The sequence below is a fragment of the Drosophila melanogaster genome, chromosome 3L (genome assembly GCF_000001215.4).
Source record: "Drosophila melanogaster chromosome 3L".
Classification (NCBI taxonomy): Eukaryota; Metazoa; Arthropoda; class Insecta; order Diptera; family Drosophilidae; genus Drosophila; species Drosophila melanogaster.
Window position 1 is genome coordinate 15,808,103 of NT_037436.4, and position 18,433 is coordinate 15,826,535.

Genomic DNA, 18,433 nt, shown 5'->3' on the forward strand with positions numbered 1-18,433 from the left:
TCCCAAAAGTATTATTATCTTATTACGTATTTTAAAATGTATTATTATTATATATTACGTGTAATAAAATCATTATTACGCTTTTTGAGTATGGAATTAAAAACATCAAATAAATGATTTATATCTCCGTTGATTTTTTACAACCTAGCTAAACAGCTTTTTTCTAGCTAAAATGTAATCATAATAAAAGAACCCGCAGTAACGACTGTCAAAAATATAATTTGACGAAAGTGGAGTCAGAAGTGTGCAAGAGCATATTAATTAAAAAATTGCAATTAAAATATTAAAATATATCGTATCTTCTGATCTTCTGCCATGGGTCGTCGCAAGTCCAAACGCAAAGGAGCCCCAAGAAAGAAAAATATTCAGCCGCTGCCCATTCTTTTCGATTGTCCATTCTGCAATCACAAGCAGTCATGTGAAGCGAAACTGTGAGTAGGAATCAAAATTTGGTTTTACTCCGCTAATTTCATAGTATTCATAGAGATAAGGCGAAAAAAATAGGAAGAATTACCTGTACCGTGTGCCAAGAATTTTTTCAAACACATATAAACTATCTCACGGAGGCAATTGATGTGTTCAACGATTGGATTGATGCTTGCGAGGAGGAGAACTAACCATTTACACTTTTTAATACGCTTTAAAAGCATGTGAAAACACTTTGAAAACTTATAAGCAGAAAGCCTTAAGCAAACTGCTCTTATACTTCAAATATACACGGAATTCTACTTATACGCGTGTATTATACAAAATATTTTACATACATACGTTTCTGCTGCATACTTTTGAGCTGTGACCTTACATTTTATATAACTAAAATTAAATGAATAAAAAACAAATCACAATATTAAAACTAGTTAGGATCATAAATAGTTTTTGCTACAAAATAAGCTTTCAGTTTTGGAAAATGTACTTATATTTCCAAAATTCTACCCTTTTAAATGAAAAGCATGACTGTAATTAAAATGTCTATAATATTTGTTTTTTTTTTCTAAAAAAAACACTCATTTACCGATTTAGAAGGCATGTGTGTGGATTTGTATGGACCTTTATATTAATATTAAGTATATTCAATTAGTGTATCTCTAAGATATTTTACTGCCACCTAATTTGCAACCCAATTTACAGCATTGAAGCGTGGTTCTAACAACACAAATCACCCAGCAAACCCCGAAAGCTCTGACCTTGATCGCTCAAACTCAATAGCTATGCTAATATTTTGTTAGTTGTTTCTATGTAGAATTTTGGGGCATTTCGTTGATCTTGGGGTAGTCAAACACAGTCTGCTGGGTCAGAGACGATTCGCAAGGCACTTGCCAAAATTTTAGTATATAAGCCGAAGCCAAAAGCTCACTCAGCATCGAAAGCATCTCAAGCTACAATCAATCATCAAATATGCAGTCTAACAAGGTTTTCTTCGTGTTCTTTGGTGAGTTAGGAAAAGGAAGCCGACGAAAAGGATACCAAATCATCCAAGTCTATCCAATTTAGGTATCATCGCCATGGTGATCGCCGCCAGTCTCTCCTCGGATGTTGTGGACAAGGGTGATGATGTGATCAGCGATCGTCGTTTCCGTTGGGAATTCTCGCAGGACTCGGATGAGTCTGCCAACGACTTGCAGGAGGATGATGATGATGATGACGATGCCGCGGATGATGACAGCGGCAGTGCATCCGAAGAAATTTTGATCATCGAGTATCCTGAAGGCTACGAAAGCGGCTCCAATGAAAGCGCCTCCGATGAAAGCGTCTCCGATGAAAGCGCCTCCAATGAATCTTAATCATTTAGTTAACAGTTTTTGTAATTTTTGTTTTTATAAATAGTATTTGTTGTTATGGCGAAAAGTTTTAAAATTATACGATATTTGTGAGCGTAATCTGATTTTTTATTTCCCCCAAAAGATACCGCAGCTCAGGAATCATCCAAAAAGCATGCCCCACAATAGTTACATTTTAGCGATGATTACAACGATGATTTGTATAATTAATTTTATTTAACATAATTTAAAGTATCTTTAATTCAATTTTAATATGGTTTACATACAATATTTATAGTGTTATTTGCATTAATTTAAACATTTTAGTATTATGCATTTAAATATATTTAAGGTATATTTAAACTATGACTAAACATAAATTTTACATGATCTTTTTTTTCACCTCGCTAGTGATGTCGTTCAATAATTTATTTGCAATTTCTACTTAGTTGAAACCAAATGTTTTGGAATGATGGGACACAGGCAACACAATTAATTAATAGGATACAGAAAACGCAAAACGCTTTTAAAACCAATATACATTTACATACATTTAATACAAAAATGGTTTAAAATTTAATGATCTTGTTTTGGGTGGCTTCTTTCTGATCGAGTAATTTGGATTGCTCTAGAAAGAGATCAGAGCTAATCGGATTTAAAAACTTTTGTTATCCATTTGCGTTGGTTATTGAACAATCAGAAATTGCACATGATTATGTTTATGATTGCCTGCCGATGTTCTCTTGGTTAGGTTTGCCCTTCAAATGTTGCGTTTTGAGTCTTGTTTTCTCACGGCACACCCAGCTCTTCGATTCCTCGAAATCCCGATCAGCTAGCTTCTGAATCACACATTGCTGTCCGTGCCCACGGCACCGGTGAAGGAGAAGGGCTGGGCGTTGTTCACAATCCCCGCTCGATCGTTGGTTTGGGCAGGTGTGTTTCCTCCGAAGGTTTGCTGAGCAGCTGCCCGCATGTCCTCGGCGGATGCTCTGTTGAAAAAGTAAAAGGATTACATTAGTCTTTAGAGTACAAAACATTGGCAAATGGTTTCCAAAATTATACAATTTACAAGTGCTCAACTAAAAACTGTGACTTTGCCTACATGAAACCAAAGGGTCGATAGAACAGCCAGATATTTCTAAAAGCTTTTCTAAGACAAACAAAAAAAAACTAAGGCAGCATGAATACAGTATACAAGTCTTACATAAATACCGGGAACTACAGGAACTAATCTAAATCAATTTCATTCTTCGTGTGCACAAGTAAATAAATACGTCATCAATCATTGACAAAATCTACGAAAAATATACAATTTACAATCGTTAGCAATTACAAAAAGGAAAGCTCAAAATGTATTTGCCTGTAGTGATCTCTTGGACGCAGCAAAGTTCAGAACTCGTTAACGTAAATCGTATATTGTTGTTAATCGCTGTTGGCCGTCGTTGAATGTACTTGGCTTTAACGGCAGGATTTTGGACAGTTTTCAGGTGGCATGTACAAAGTGTTTGATATTTGAATCATGCGCGTTCAAATTCTAACGAAATATTTTACATGTTTATGTTTTCATTTTTAGTGTTGCGTTCATTGATTAACAAAGTTCAACAAATTAATTATGATTCGTGATTACTTTAGGTGAGACTCTTAGTTGCTGGCGAAGGCTAAATTGTAATAAATTATCGCGAGTTTCTTGTAAATAATGTATATTTAAAGTTATAATAATTAAACTATACAATAACTTATGCGTAAAGTAAACAGATTTTGGAATGCTTCTGTGGTAAGAATGCCAATAGGCAACAACAAAAATAATTTAAAACGTTTTTCTCAGACTTTCAAAGTTAAACGATTGGAATAAACTCTTATAAATAACTTAGGTATACTAAAAAAAATAAGCATATACTTCTAGCAAACAAGAAATCATACGAAACCCGAAAACGAAATCCTATTAACCAAGTAATTGTCTAAAAAGAAAACCGTCTAACAATGCATCAAATTGAAATGGACACTTTTCGGTTACAACATTTAAAAAATATAACTGGTAAATTCTCAACTTGTTGTATATATATATATATATATATATTCTATCTGTATGCTTGATTATGTTCAATTTCAAATTGTGACTATCCCGCGAGCAAATCGATTCTCAAATAACGTTTAACATTTAATTTTATGGTTTACATCGAAGCAAAGCATATAAAGTTAATTATTTCTGAGTTGTACATATTGCTCTAGGTTCTCGACATTCACTTGTCCATATCATCAGTGGCTTTCCATTAGCATTAGCTGTGTGTGAGTGTGTGGAAGCTGTGGTTAACTTATAGGTTCCGGTTCCTCTTGCATTCGGTTAGCTTTCAAATATAGTTTCTCACTAAAAATATATGCTTGCTGCAGAGTTTGACATGTGAGTTACGTTATTGTTATCAGTAGTTGTTCTATGCATATTATATATATTTAACTGTAGTTCTTAACAACACCAACCGCTCGACGAAAGATATTAAAAAATTTGAATACGAATATAGTACGAATGCCATGCAAAACGGGGGGTCGAATGACGGAAATGCATTTGCCCAAAATATACTTTGATTACTAACACTCTCGGTTTCAACAGTAATGAGAATTTCGTTAAATTTTCTTTTGTATTTGGTGGGGTGTTCTGTATACTAGTTCTCTGATGCCCTACAATGCTGCTTTGTAGTGATTTTCCTTTTCACTTAGTTGCATTTATCCTCGGAACGAACACTAAAAACTAGGCGCCGTAAAATATTTGTTACTCGATCAATTCTTGCATCGTTCGCATTTCTAGTGGAGTATTTTGTGTGTGAATCTGTGTATCTGAGTATCTGTGTCTTTATCTGTATCTGAGTGTGGTTTTTTGGCAGTTACTAATGGCGCGGCTAGGAATTTATGTGGGGCGCCAGACATCGGGGTCTTCCATGAGTGTGATATGCTGATCGCCGCCCATCTGCATCTGACCGCCCGCCTGACTGCCGGCCATCTGTGTGGGCGATGTGGCAGCGGCGGCCATGTCCTCTCGAGAAGCTCTACGTGTTAGTTTATAGTTATTTAAGCGTTTTCACAGTGGCAAGCACATCGTGGGAATATAGAGAAAACATTTTGTTTCGATTAGCAAAAATGGCTTAGCAAAACTAACTAAATCGCTCGCTCCTCCGTTCGCTTAGCAACTAAACTAACCCAATAATCGAAGTCGTCTTTAAATTCAGAAATTCACCATAAAGCTTGTTTTTTAAATTCAGATTAATGTTTTAGGAACACATGAGTGCCTAATCAATGCAGTTTGATTTGAATCCAGCTATTTCTTTTAAAAATTCTGCGGCATAGCTGCAATTTTCTGAATTTAACTGCGATTTTCCGAGGTGCCCCATACTCACTTCTTGCCTAACGCCATCATGCCGTAAACCACGCCAGTGCCAAAGATCAGCCCACTGCCGAATAAGCTGGCCAGTCCAAAGCACAGAATAATGGGCGGAATGGCCATGCTGAAATGGAAAACATAATCTTTAGGAAATATTACAATTTGTGACAAATTTCTTTGGTTACTCACGCAATGTAGAGCCCGGCACGGAAGTACAAGGGCTTAGATTCCACCTTTTCCGCGATCTCGTTCACCTGCCCAAAGCAGACGAAACAGCAGGGAGCCTCCAAGAGCATCACCACAAATCCTGCCACCATTTGAAGGATGCCAGCCACCAGGCAGGATACGCTGAGCGTGATGATGGAGAACACATTCCACAGGCCGAAAAGAATGGCAACTGGAAGGAAAACATGGGATAAAAGATGTTAGTTATGCAATGTTATAATCTACTAATAATGAATATTTTCCTTGGCTATTATGAATTTGCTCCTCAATCTACTGTTTCCATGTAGCTCAAGTTACTGCTTACTGCTAACTTCTATTGATTTTTTATTATTTAAAAAAATTACATTCCTATCATATGTTGTATTTAATGTATGCAGAGGTCAAGCTATTTTTGTAATTTCCAATAAAAGGCGTATATCTTTATCGCTAAACACTGACCAAAAATACCAATATCATACTCCCACTAGACCCATTATGTCGGGCCAACCGCCCCGTATGGTAAAAACGAGGAAACGCAATCTAATCTACAACGCTGACTCATATTGTGCCAATTTCTAACTTTTTATGGCCTTCTCTTTTATTTAAAAATTTTTTAAACAAAAACGAGCCACAGAAGCGTGACAAACAGCATGAAAAACAGTTGGGCAAATTGTTAGTTGATAGTAAGTAGTTCAGTTCACAGGTAGAATTCACTAAATTCCATTCGATATCGCTAGAGGGGCGTACAAGTGAATTACATTAAAATATTTTATCAGCTGCTTTTGGTCTATGATAAAAGCATAAACAAAGAGTAAACAGCACATACGACTATAATTCGCAGATAAACAAATGCCTGGGGCGTGATAATTGGATAAAAGTGGCTGGTATAAATGCAGCAAAAGATCACGAGGAAAGGTTGAATTCTAAAATTCTAAATACATGAATAATAAAATAAAAAAGATTTCACGATTTAGGCCACTTTTAATATTTAGCTTCGCAAGTTAGGTTTTTCCTTTTGCGAAATCGGATCTGGGTTTTGAGGTTATTGCGGTTCTTAAAGCCAGGCAAACTGACCCAACCTGGGGAAGAAGTCGTTGTGCTCCACGGAACGGCTTATAAAATTATTTATTAATCATAGACTTTGGTTTTATTTTACGCAAACAAAACCGGTTCATTGTGGAAGCCGGACGAGTGAGTTGTGATCCCTTAATTGAGGTATTCAGCTATTTATATTGATTTTAAGTGGATGGTGTTCATTTGTTGGGCAATTTCTGCATTTCACTAAGTGAGAATCATTGCCAGAATATCCAACAACAAAAGATGCTTTTGTACAGAGAAAAAAAAGATGTTAAAAACGTTTTGAATAAATAAATATTCCTTTGGTTGATCTCTAAAAATTCCAGGAATAATATGTCAATGAGGCATATTGTTTCTGTGGAATTTTCATTTATATACATATGTATGGTTTAGATTGATTTTTAAAATAATTTTTGTAAGTATTCTAACGACACGAAACCCAATAGCATAATCAAAACCCCAACTGCGATTAAAAAGATTGACTTGGACTTAATCAAAGTAGATCACGACTACTTAAAAGTTTATTGAACTGCATTTTTTTATGCATTCAGAAGGTGATGATGAAATTACAAAAAAGATGCCCCAATTGAATTTAAGATACGCATAGACTTATTACGATATTGCACTTATAACACGTGTGGCAGCCTAAGGGTTAAGGTTAACTGAGTCCAGATAAAAAAGCAAATACGCAAACGGGTAAAACAAAGTTAAAAATAGAGATGGAAAGAGGGAAGCTGCTGATACAACAAAAGGCAGTGCGAATTTCGATTGAATGGGCACAGAGAATTACATTCGATGCGGAAAGAAAAAGCAGAGCGCCAAACTTGACACAGAAAAGCTCCTATACATACTTGCAATTTCCTACACACGAAATAAAAAGTTATCAAACGAAATGGTTAGATAAGAGATATTAAGTGCAGGAAGCCCACTTAGTTAAGTGGGTGAATGTATTATTTTATATTTCAATAACAAAACAAAAAAAAACCTTTTTTGGACTTTGTTTTACCTTAAAATTATACGTTTCATTCTTAATTCATTTGGAAATCTCACACTTTACCCTACATTTCTTTGATTTTGATGTAAAAATAAACTTTAGCTACATACATAACTAGTATTTTTTTCAGTGTGTGAATTTGTGTATCCTTTTTGTGTTGTCTTTTCCATGTTTCCTTTCTCCGCTCTCACTGCCTCTCACCTCTCACTCACCCTCTCTTGTTTTTCCTTTATCAATGTCAGAGAGCGTGCGTACACACACGAACACAACTGCACACCTACACCTACGAATAGATAACAGCAACAACAACAAAGGGTGGTACACAAAAATCGATGCAACATATTTTTGGGCCGCCCAATGTCACGGATGTTTTTCCCAACTTTTTAATGTGTTAAGCTAGTAGATAATTTATTATATATCCTACAACTTACAGAAGGCGGCCACAATGCCCAGCAATCGACTTCCATATTTGAGATACCACGGCTGCTCCGGTCCAATTGGATCTTGTTGATTCGGCCGTGCCAGCAGACCCGTTATCTTTTCCGCAAACGACTGATCCGGGAAATAGACGGAAATAGGGAGAAATCGAAATGCAATTAGGAAAAATCGAAGCACAATTTTGTATTGTGACGCGGCGGCCGCTTTTTTTAACACGCACACATTGCCACGACAAAAACACACACACCAGTTAACGCGCGGCTCACATGCATACACACTGACACCGCTCACTGCGTCAGCATTTTATCTCAGTCAATCAACAACTACCTACCATGGCTATTTATTTAGTTAGTTAGCTAGGCTTAAACTAATTCGAACAATTACTATTTGCACTTTTCACGTCACACGGAACGAAAAAAATCCTGTTGTACTTTGCGTTCTGCTGCACGCGAACCGAACTAGATCGCGATTCTGATGGCCGATAGAGCCTATCGATACTCGGAAGTTATCGGAGGCGAATGGAACTAGTTTCCTGGTATCCTGGATTCACTACAACATTTTTTAATTTTTAAATTTATATTGCAATTAGTCAACTTCTTACTTTTTTCATAATTATTTGTATTTTCTTGTTTTGGGTTTCGAACATTCAAATAATTACACAAATACTTTTTTAGGTAATGAAAAAACTACAGTCTAAACTTGTAAATTGGTTTTTGTTCGATTATGATATTAAACAATATTTTCCGGTTCTCTTAGCAAATGTTAGGCAAATTTGTGTACATTGAAAGCTTTTATACCGTTCAATATGCAGGCGGCATCTTTAGAAAATTCACTTCGATCTCAGATCGTTCACCTAACTCCTAAATCTGAACAACTATCTCTATTCAAATCAATCAAAATTAATTTATTTTTAGATTTGCATAAATTTCTAAGTCCGTAAATTAAAAATCGATTAATTCAATTGCCTATCGACATTAAGCAGCTCTGCATTGTATCGATAAATTAAACATCTATCGATAGTATCGATTAGCAGACATCGAAGAAATCATTGATTACTTGCCTTTTATTAACTTGGTTTTTGGACCTCCTCGAAAATATCAGCAAAATGACAGAAGCGGAAATTTGCAAACTATGCAAGGATAACCGAGCAATTGAGATCGATCTCGAGAAGCCCAAATTCAAATCGGCCAATAAACTGCTGCAAAGACTTTTCGATTGGTACAAAATTGATGTAAGTTCTGAAAGTGAGTCCAATGGATGTCAAATGCAAAGAAACCCACGTATTTTAGGCTGCTATCCTGGGGGAAAATTACTGCATTTGCGAGCCCTGCTTTGGAGAGACTTTGCGCATAAGCGAATCCCTGGAGAAGTGGGGCACGGCCCAGGACGAGTTTCACCGGAGGCCCATCGAAATAGACGACTCCACTGCATTTCAGATCAAGTTGGAGGTGACATCAAACAAAGAAGAGGTAGAAACGGAAAAGAATGATGAGGAGAATTCTTTCGATCAGCATATCGCGGAGCCAGTGAAGGAAGATCCATTGGAAAAAAACGAGCATATGGAGATCGTAGTCGAAGAATCTTTGAAAACCGCGTCCGTGGATTTCTTCAGCGTGGGATTGTCACGCGATGGCTTGGCAGTCACCAAGTTCTTCAAGGACAAGACCCAAGCCACTCGGATGCTGTGCACCTGTTGCGGCCATGTGCTCGAAATCCTGACCCACATACGCATGCATTCTTGTAAACCCCGCCCGAATCCGGTCTACTATTGCCGCGATTGTGGTTCAGAGTTCCACAAACTACACGAACTACATGAGCACATGAAGACGATGAAACACAACAAGACCATGTGCGGCGCAAAGGATTTGGAATTTCTGTGCCTCAGATGCAACCAGATATTCCCACGCTATTTCGACGTTATCCGCCACGAGAACAGCGTTCACAATGTATCCGATTTCATCTGCGTGGAGTGCAACATGTCCTTCGCTAACCAAGGATCCTACAGGAGGCACACGAGGAGCCATAAAGTCAAATTCACGCAGCAGCGATTTTATGAGTGCCCATATAAGGACTGCACCTCAAGTTATCGAGTGTGGGCGCGCTTAATGTCGCACATGAGTTCCCACGGCCTCTTTTCTGGATTCAAAAGCAAAGTGCCGTCTACCCAACAGGAACGACGTCTTCTGGAGGGCAAGTTTATGACGCTGGACCCCATGAAACGGGTTGAACCCGATCGCCGAAAGTTGCCATACCGCAAGAAAAGCTTTTACGCTAAGGCAGATTTCCCGGAATCCCCGACGAAATGTACCAACGGAGGAGAGTTCATCAGCCTGCCCAAGAAAATTTCCCTGCAGAAGGGAAAATACATCAATCTTTCGGACAATTCAAGACCTTAGTTACCAACTAGGCTAGCAAATAATGGTAATCTTGAAAACTGATTAAATTGTATAAATTAATATTTCCACTACTGTGTGTATATTATTAATTCTTAGATAGCCAATTTTAGTATAACTTTTTTGTTATTAAGAAATTTACCCCCGCGTTGTATTCTTTACAATTGTGAAAAAAGGCGGATAAAACATACTTCCGTTTTATAATTTCTCTTCGTGGATAAACGTTGAGATGAAGTGTTTTTAAACCCAATAGAAATAAACAATCAGTTTTAAAACTTGGTACATCAATTTATTGCCGGAAATTTTTGGGGGGAAAACGTTGGAAATATATATTGCCACAAATAAGTTATTTTATAATCTTTTTACGTTACAATTGTTCTTGATTGAAGAGTTAACTTGGATTTTGTATTTGCTTGTTTTGGCATTAAATTCTACAAATTGTATTTTTGATATCGTATGATTTTGAAGGAGGTGCTTACACTAGAATAGAATTGCTCAACCAAAGAATCTGGATTACTTTCCACTTTATTTTCAGGAAATCTATTCTTGTGCATCCACGTCCTCGCTTTTGTTTTGGACGTGTTTACAGATTTGTTTTTTTTTTTTTTTGGTTTGTCTATGTTCGATACAATGGTTAAAATGCATAGCAAATTTAGCTTGGAGCCAGTACTCGGATCACTCCAATCGTCGGGCGGTTCTGACTTTCAGGTGTTGGCAAGATTTCAATATAGCGCAAGTCCTCACGCATCCAACATTCACTTAGACTTAATGTGGTCGGTTGTTGTTCCAGGAGCCCTTTACTAAAGTTAATTAATGCTATGTCTATGGTTCTTCAAAAAATGAAAGTAAAATATAATGTGTGTCTCTGGATTGGTAAAATTGTAATGGGATTGCAGTTCATCAAATGAAGAGTCGTTTTTTTTTCTGTTTTGGGTTCATATTTAAATTGTTGCACTTTTGAGTTTCTTTCTTCGTTTACAACAAAATGTTACAATATTTTATTCTTGGGTTTGTTGAAATTTTCAAGCTGTGTAAACAACGCTGTTCTTGTAGTTTGATATTCATTGCTTGATGGATGATAAGTTTGATGTTGTTTGTCACTTGGCCCAGACAAATGACCAAAGAAGTTAAGTTCGTTTTGGTATTGAGAAGAAAGAAGGCATTAAATTAGGATAGAAAGACAAGATTATCAATTTCATTGGGCATTTGTCTGAGGCTGGAAACGGATCTTGAGTGTTTCCAAAAAAATAAAACTTTAAACTATAGGCTTTTAATAAAAATGAAGTATAATCCAAATCCAAATAAGGAGAGAAGTGTTTAAAACAGATTTGCAGCTCATTAAGTAAACATATAAAATAAAAGTTAATATGGCTTTTCAAAAAGCTTTAAAAGTCAATGGTAAAAGATTTAAAGCAAATGCAAATTTCTTACTGTTTTCGGCCGATACGCTTAGAGAACTACTTTCGAATTGAACACAAAAGGCCGAGTTACAGGGAACTTCTTTTGATTTTCGGTGATGTAAACCTATTGGCTCTGATGTTACCACCTTGGAGACATTGCTGGTCATTGCTTAGTCTAAAGATAAACGCTAATAGGCAACTGTTTCACACATTGGAGACTACGTTTGAAGGAGGAATTAGTTAACATGCTAACGTGACATGCTTACGAATTATAGGAAACTTGGCCTGGCTGAATAACCATCACGAATTCTACGCGTAGTTATCAAAAGACTTAACATTTCTTAAAAGGCTTCTCTCCCCCGTAACTTACGCACTAGTGGCTCACAAAAATATACTCCCGTTCTGGTTGTTTCGTAAAATTACAAAGTCGCTCATCGTATATATCATACAAATTTCTTATGCTTGCAAACGTTTTAGGCATTCAATTTTAAACTAATTTAAATTCGTTAAATGTTTTGTTTTCTCATGTTTAGCTTCACAATCCCATTCCCAAGTGGTCAATCAAAAATTGACGAAACACTTTGCTGCCGAGATATGCCTGATATTGCCCCTGATTGTGGGAAAGTGGCTCTTCATTTCGAACGGTGTGTGTGCGGGGGCATTCTTTTGATTGATTAAAATGGTGTTGTGGTTGCGCTTATAAAAGTTTTTGTAGTTGCCAGCCGTTTGCTAAGATCACAATTGTGCTAAGAAATACTATATCACAATTTAATTATTTACATTGTTATTATTTGTAATATTTCTTACACATCTTTCTCTCCTCTCTCGTCTAACTTTCATAGGTGGGGGCGGGCAGTAAGTAATACGGCCCGGAAATATTATTTGTTAATCATCGTGTTCTCGCCCCGCAGAAACGTTTCATTGCCCCTGCCAAAAGTCAACTGTCAAGACCTTAAAATTGAAGCACAACGATCTGTACTCGGGGCGGTTTAAAGCTACGCTTTAGTTAAGTTAGATTTAGTTTGTTGTTGGTTTCTCTAAAAATACGTTCAACGGCGAGCACTCTGCTTGAAGTAGGCTAGGTTCACTAGGCTCACAATAAACACTTTTAGCTTATACAGAAGGGATTCTAACATAATTATACTCAATTTGTTCGCTCTCACTTGGATCTTAAAGTCGAACAGCGATTGTAGTGTTATTACAAAATATTACTTTACGTGTGCTGAGCGGAAGACTCTCGTTTATGTTTTACTTTTCTTTTTTTCTTTTTGGTATGAAAATCTTGTTCTTTCTCGTATTAAAAATGTCCTATACAATTGATCGCATTCAATTTTCGAGTTAAGGTGTGTTTGTGGTTCCCTAACGTAGAATATATATATATGTCTGGAAAAGCTTGATCTCCAGTACAGAGATCGAGAAACTTTACTTATATACATAGTCTCCAAGGCCTAGGACTAGACATGATTAGTTGTCTATATAGTGTCAGTAGTTGTAGTGTTAGTTTTATAACAAATGAACTTGTTAAATGCAATTGGCATGCTTTCATTTACTGGCAAGTCTCCAAAGTTTCTGTTACCCAAAGCGCGAGTCCTTAAACTCCACAGAGCCTCCTATACTATTCGGTGTTCCCGGTAACCGGGCCTTTTGCGCGGAAATGCATTAATTGAGAGTTTTAAAAGGAAGTGTGTGTGATTGACTCAAAGAAAAGTTTAGCAAAACACATTTGCTATGAAGTTCTTGGTAAAGGAGAAATTCGTCCACGAATTCAAATTTGGCGTAAAGTCGATTCCCAGCTGCTGCTGCTGCTGTTGTTGCTGTTCTAGTTGCAACTGTTGCTGATGGTGCTGCTGCGGCTGCTGCGACTGTGCCCGCTTCAGAATCCTCAAATTTGTGCCCGATGCCATGCGCTGCAGCCTGTGCATGTACTGGGCATCCGGAGCTGATGTTGTTGCTCCTGTGGCACTGCCTGCTCCAAGGTTAAGCGACACTGAAGCAGGTCGTGGTCGTTGTTGCTGCTGCTGCTTCTCTTGTGTTTGCTGCTCGTTGTTTGGTGTCTTTTGAGCTGCCGCCGCTGCCGATAGCATGGCTATCAAATCCATGCCCGTTGTGGGCTGCTGTTGTCCCAGGATTTTGACTGGCTGCTGTGGATTGTACTGCTTATCACTCTGCGACTTGGTGCGCGATCGTTGCTGCTGTTGTTGCTGCTGCTTTTGCGCCTTAGCTGCCTTAAGTTGTTGCTGCTTCTCCTTGCGTATTAAATCGAAGGAGCTGACAATCTGCTGAAAATGCTCGGTTTTATGTACCTATTTTATAATCAAACACTGAGATAACTCACCTTCTCATTGCTTGCCGATTGCTGCGCATCGTTCTGACTTTGGCTATGGAACAGTTGACGCTTCGAGGATACAGTACCTCCTACGACGGCGCCATTTGACGTCATTGGCGTTGCTATTGTAGTTGGCGTTGCCTGATTGCTGCCCGCAGCCGCATTTTGCTTATTGCGTTTCCCATTGCTATTGCATATGTTCATCGAGTTGATGGCAGCGGTGGCGGAGGCGGAAGCTGCCGATCCCGCTCCCGTTCCAACGGTCCCCTTGCCATTGAGATTATTCAATTTGACGCCATCCAAGTCGCCCATGGACTTGTGCCTCTGTCGTTGCGATTCATTTCGCACTCCTGTGACGTCCTTCTTGCAATTTCCGTTCATATTGGTGGGCGAGGCCGCTTTTGGCGATTGCTGACCAGAGAATTTGCGGCGACGCGGCTCGATTCCAGCCTTCCGATCGTTCACCCACTTCTTCAGGCGCTTCACAAACGGCATAATCATGAAGAAGGAGTTGGAGGTCTTGCCCAACTTGGCCTTTGATATGGCATCGTTCTTGTTCACCGGCAGCGCATCGATACGGAACCAGTCGCAGCACTTGATCTCGTTGCGAGTGCGGGGCGCGAACTGCGTGTCCATCGGTATGTTTCGCACCACGTACAGCCGCGTGTACTGGTAGTTGATGAACGCCTCGATGTAGTCGTTGGCATCGATTAGGTCCGTGATATCGAACCCGGTCTCCTCATAAACCTAAAAAATCACCGGAGATTAATAAATTTGTTTTCAAAGTCCATAAACCATGTAAAGTAATTCCATTTCACTTCTTTTTTTTTTTAACACCACATTGAATGCATTCATTTTTCACAATAATATTTTTTAGAATTCCAATATATTCCCGACTTGCCTCTCTCGTTGCACAATGGGCTGGGTCTTCGTTCTCATTGATCTTGCCCTTGGGAAATCCCCAGGAGTTGCGCGCGAAGTAGGACTGCACTAGCAAGCAGTGATTGTGATCCTCGGACACCAGAATAGCGCCATAAGTGGGCACCGATAGCTTGTAGTTCTTCCACTCGTCCAGGATTTGATCCACGGTGCCAAAATGTTTGTTCAGGAAGGGAATGTGCTGGTGTAAGATTAATATTATCTATATAACTCAAAGAACATAAGCTATCAAAATCCGAAACTCACTTGGAACAACTGCATGGCAAACTGCTTGATGCCCACCGATGGCAGCTTTCGTTGCACGCACTTCGGGGTCTCGCCATCCTCGCCAGATTCGGGGGCACAAAAGAAATCCAAATAGAACCAATGGGCCAGTTCGATTTGGAAACACATACGTATTAGATTGTTTAGCTCCATGTCCGGAACATTGATTATAAATCGACTGGCCAGATCATCAAGTATATCGGACGGAATTTTCGATTTCTCTGGCAATTTATTGCTGGACGCCTTCGTGGTGCTTGCTCTTGGTGTTAATGCTGCTGATGTGACAACTTCACCTGCTCCCGTTGGCGCAGATGTGCCTGCAGCATCCTCCGATGATGAGCTGCCGTAGGAGGAGTTTGTCGATGTCGATGAGTGGGTCGATGATATGGATGAGTTTAGGCGTTGCTTCTGCTGCTGCTGTTGATGTGCCTGTTGTGCATATGGACGTTGCTGCTGCTGCGTCTGCTTCCTCCTTTCGATGGCAATTGGCGCTGTGGGCGTGGCGGTGAAAACAGCTCCAGTTTTTAGCAATTGGTTTAGTACATCATACTCGCTTTTAATGTCGAGGTTTCGTCGTTGTGGTTGCTGCTGCTGTTTTTGTTGCTCGTGTTGTTTGCTATTGCTATTGTCGCTGTGGTTGTTGTTCTTGCTGTGCTGGTTATTGTTATTGTTGATATTTAGCACTTTTTGTAAAGTCAGCGACGCGAGCAACGCTAGATTGTTGACTTGAAATAGAGAGGGGAAAAATTGATAGATAAGCACACGGCCCCAAGAAACTGATAGTAATGAAAACACAACGAGGTAATGAAACTACATAAACAGCTGAAAGATATACATTCATTTCACACATATGTAGTTTTAGATACAAGCAATACAAATTTAAAATTTATATCTATACCCTACCCTACGAGCTGTATATGTATTGAATCGTTGTTAATGCGTAGCAAACGTAATAGCTTTGGTAAACAATGCAAAGATAACTACGTTTTATAAATACTTTTATTGTTTCTATTTCTTGTCGAAGAAAATGTTTAATTAATTTGCGTGTTTAAAGCTTTAAAAGAAATATTTCTTCTTGATTAGCAAATGTTTGTGTTGTGTCCTAAGATAGTCTTTAATGGAAACTTTTTTAGATATATTTTCTGAAAGAAGTTACGTTATTTTGAATTCCCAGCAGTTTTACCTTTAATGGCAATCATCTTGATTCGATAAGCACCCTTTGTAAGAGCCTAAAAATAACCCTTTTCGACCATTGGTTGCCATGCTGTCTCGGAAACTAAGGCAAATGCTAGTGGAGCACCTTGAGGAATTGCTGAGTAATCGCAATCCCCTGGCCAATGATCTACGTACATTTCTGCGCTGCCAATTGCGCAACAACAAACAGCGAGACAAGCGGCAAAACCACTACTATTACTAGGCTATTGCCGTCGTACTCCGTTCGCTTGGCCTCTAAAAAAAACAATTGAAAGCAGAAAAAACACACGGGCAGTTCAGCGACCCCGTTGAAATGTGTTGCACCATGCACACGCACACTAGAGTTGGTGTGGGTGACTACTTGTGCAATGTGCACTGAGTGCTGCAGTACGACCCCGATAACGTAGACTGGTGGCATACAGTTGATTGGAAGTTGAGAAGAAAGTTTTGTCTTCAACATTAAGCGGAAAATTTTACCAATTCTACATTACGCATAACCCAACAACTAGTAACATTGTCTATTTTTGATTTGTGAATCTGATTCAAGGCCGCTGAAATTTTTATTTACTTTTTATCTTACCAGATAAAAAATTAGCCTAGTTCTTTAGTTTTTAGCTACGTGATATTAGCCTTAAAAATATACGATTATTAATGATGTAAACTAATTAAGGCAAAGAAACAAATGGATATATTTTGATTAAAGCCAAATACTTAAGTCCTTGTGTTTGTATTTATTTTTGTATGATTGCAATATTCTGACTATATTTTATATAGATTATGAATTGCTGGGTGGGAGATATTCTGATTGTCTAATTCGCTTTTGATTATAAAGGATTTTGAAACATAATAATCATATAATATGGATAGAACGTGAAGTTCTTTAACGAGAAAGTGTGACTCTTTCGAGCACGTACTACACTTTATGCTTTGTATTTACATATATTTTATTATTTTTATAGTTTATTATGAACCCACTGGAAGTGTACCGCTTATCATCTAGAGACCCGCCTACCGTTATCATCCTTGCTGCTACTGCCGACGCTAGCAGAGGCAGAGACGGCGGCAGAGGCAGAGGCTGTGACGACAGCGACGGCGTTATTGATCAGTGGTGCGATTTCCATAATATTTATTTAGATATCGGAGCTCCGTTTGTTTATGTAATACACTTTATTGGCTTTACTTTTTGTGTTTGTCTTTTTCGCAAAATATTTTTGTTTGTTTGTTAATTCACATTCGCGTCTCTCTCTGTCTGCACCAGTCTTTCGATACGCTTGTGTGTTTATGTGTGAGAGAGCGCAACTGTGTGTATGTGTGTGAGAGAGCGCAACTGTGTGTGGGTGTACGAATGTGAGTATGTGTGTGTAAGCGTTTTGTCACGTATTTTTACAACGGCGTTGCTTTTGTAGTAAATATGGCTGCCAAGTTTCGAAAATTTCTGCAATCGTCCGCTTTTGTCGCACGAATTTAAATTTCCAATGCAATTTTTGTACTTGTACTCTAGTTATTCCATCGGTTGCATTACATCCTTTTGCTATTGTTCTCTCGATTTTCGCTCTCTTTCCCTCAACATGTTTTGCATTTGCATTTAATTCTGTTGTTGCTATTGCTGTTTTTGTTGCTGTGTCGTCGTTTTTGTTATTGCTATAGTCGTTGTCGTTTTTGTTGTTTGTGTTCCACTCCATCCACAAAATAATTGAGTGCGCTCCACTTTGGTGCGAGGGAGACGGAAAATTCTTCGCACGCACACAGTCTCACGTTTTTCCGTTTTCTTTTCTCGCCCAGTTCACGTACTTTCCACTTTCCAATCTCAAATTATTATTTGCTCACCGAACTTTTTCGCGATCTAAATTGCCTTTATTTACACGTTGCACTTAAAATTAGCTACTATTTTGCACTATTTAACGGGCTTTTCAACTGCTCAAAACTCGCCTTCCTCTTCAGCGTCGCGTATAGAAATAGTATGAAATAAAAAATACCAGCATGCTGCTCACTAAGATACCAAAATATACCGTTTCTTTAGCGACCAGGGAAGCCAAATACAGTTGGCTCTGTGATAAATGTACTCTTACAAAGCCTG

At 38.4% G+C, this 18,433-nt stretch overlaps 5 protein-coding genes across 10 annotated transcripts; 3 read left to right on the forward strand and 2 right to left on the reverse strand.

Moving 5' to 3' along the window:
* Positions 1-219: 219 nt before the first annotated feature.
* Positions 220-781, forward strand: CG6244 (uncharacterized protein). Its single transcript, NM_206377.2, has 2 exons — positions 220-431; positions 485-781. The coding sequence occupies exons 1-2, from the start codon at positions 316-318 to the stop codon at positions 615-617; spliced, it is 249 nt and encodes an 82-aa protein (NP_996099.1). The 5' UTR covers positions 220-315; the 3' UTR covers positions 618-781.
* Positions 782-1,382: 601 nt separating this feature from the next.
* CG13445 (uncharacterized protein) lies at positions 1,383-1,875 on the forward strand. The gene is made up of 2 exons (NM_140546.2): positions 1,383-1,429; positions 1,492-1,875. The coding sequence occupies exons 1-2, from the start codon at positions 1,396-1,398 to the stop codon at positions 1,779-1,781; spliced, it is 324 nt and encodes a 107-aa protein (NP_648803.1). The 5' UTR covers positions 1,383-1,395; the 3' UTR covers positions 1,782-1,875.
* Positions 1,876-1,978: 103 nt separating this feature from the next.
* On the reverse strand, positions 1,979-8,308 carry fwe (flower). Of its 3 annotated transcripts, none has more exons than NM_168632.4 (6): positions 8,172-8,308; positions 7,834-7,954; positions 5,317-5,524; positions 5,144-5,251; positions 3,118-4,139; positions 1,979-2,746 (listed from the first exon to the last, which is right to left on the reverse strand). In NM_168632.4, exons 1-5 carry the CDS (start codon positions 8,172-8,174, stop codon positions 4,106-4,108), a joined length of 474 nt encoding a protein of 157 aa, NP_730071.1. In that variant the 5' UTR covers positions 8,175-8,308; the 3' UTR covers positions 1,979-2,746; positions 3,118-4,105. The 3 variants fall into 3 exon arrangements, with proteins under 3 accessions (NP_730071.1, NP_730072.1, NP_648804.1); NM_168633.4 differs by having other exon boundaries at positions 3,118-4,795; NM_140547.5 differs by lacking the exon at positions 3,118-4,139.
* Positions 8,309-8,876: 568 nt separating this feature from the next.
* Positions 8,877-10,519, forward strand: CkIIalpha-i1 (CKII-alpha subunit interactor-1). Its single transcript, NM_079372.4, has 2 exons — positions 8,877-9,071; positions 9,130-10,519. The coding sequence occupies exons 1-2, from the start codon at positions 8,946-8,948 to the stop codon at positions 10,234-10,236; spliced, it is 1,233 nt and encodes a 410-aa protein (NP_524096.2). The 5' UTR covers positions 8,877-8,945; the 3' UTR covers positions 10,237-10,519.
* A 112-nt stretch (positions 10,520-10,631) lies between these two features.
* DCP2 (Decapping protein 2) lies at positions 10,632-18,321 on the reverse strand. Of its 4 annotated transcripts, NM_001014585.2 has the most exons (6): positions 16,066-16,102; positions 15,713-15,887; positions 15,145-15,653; positions 14,861-15,079; positions 13,969-14,706; positions 12,898-13,909 (listed from the first exon to the last, which is right to left on the reverse strand). In NM_001014585.2, the coding sequence occupies exons 3-6, from the start codon at positions 15,313-15,315 to the stop codon at positions 13,343-13,345; spliced, it is 1,695 nt and encodes a 564-aa protein (NP_001014585.1). In that variant the 5' UTR covers positions 15,316-15,653; positions 15,713-15,887; positions 16,066-16,102; the 3' UTR covers positions 12,898-13,342. The 4 variants fall into 4 exon arrangements, with proteins under 4 accessions (NP_001246776.1, NP_001014585.1, NP_730074.2 ...); NM_001259847.2 differs by lacking the exon at positions 16,066-16,102 and adding an exon at positions 17,369-18,321 and having other exon boundaries at positions 10,632-13,912; positions 15,145-15,887; NM_168634.5 differs by lacking the exon at positions 16,066-16,102 and adding an exon at positions 18,184-18,321 and having other exon boundaries at positions 15,145-15,887.
* Positions 18,322-18,433: the final 112 nt, after the last annotated feature.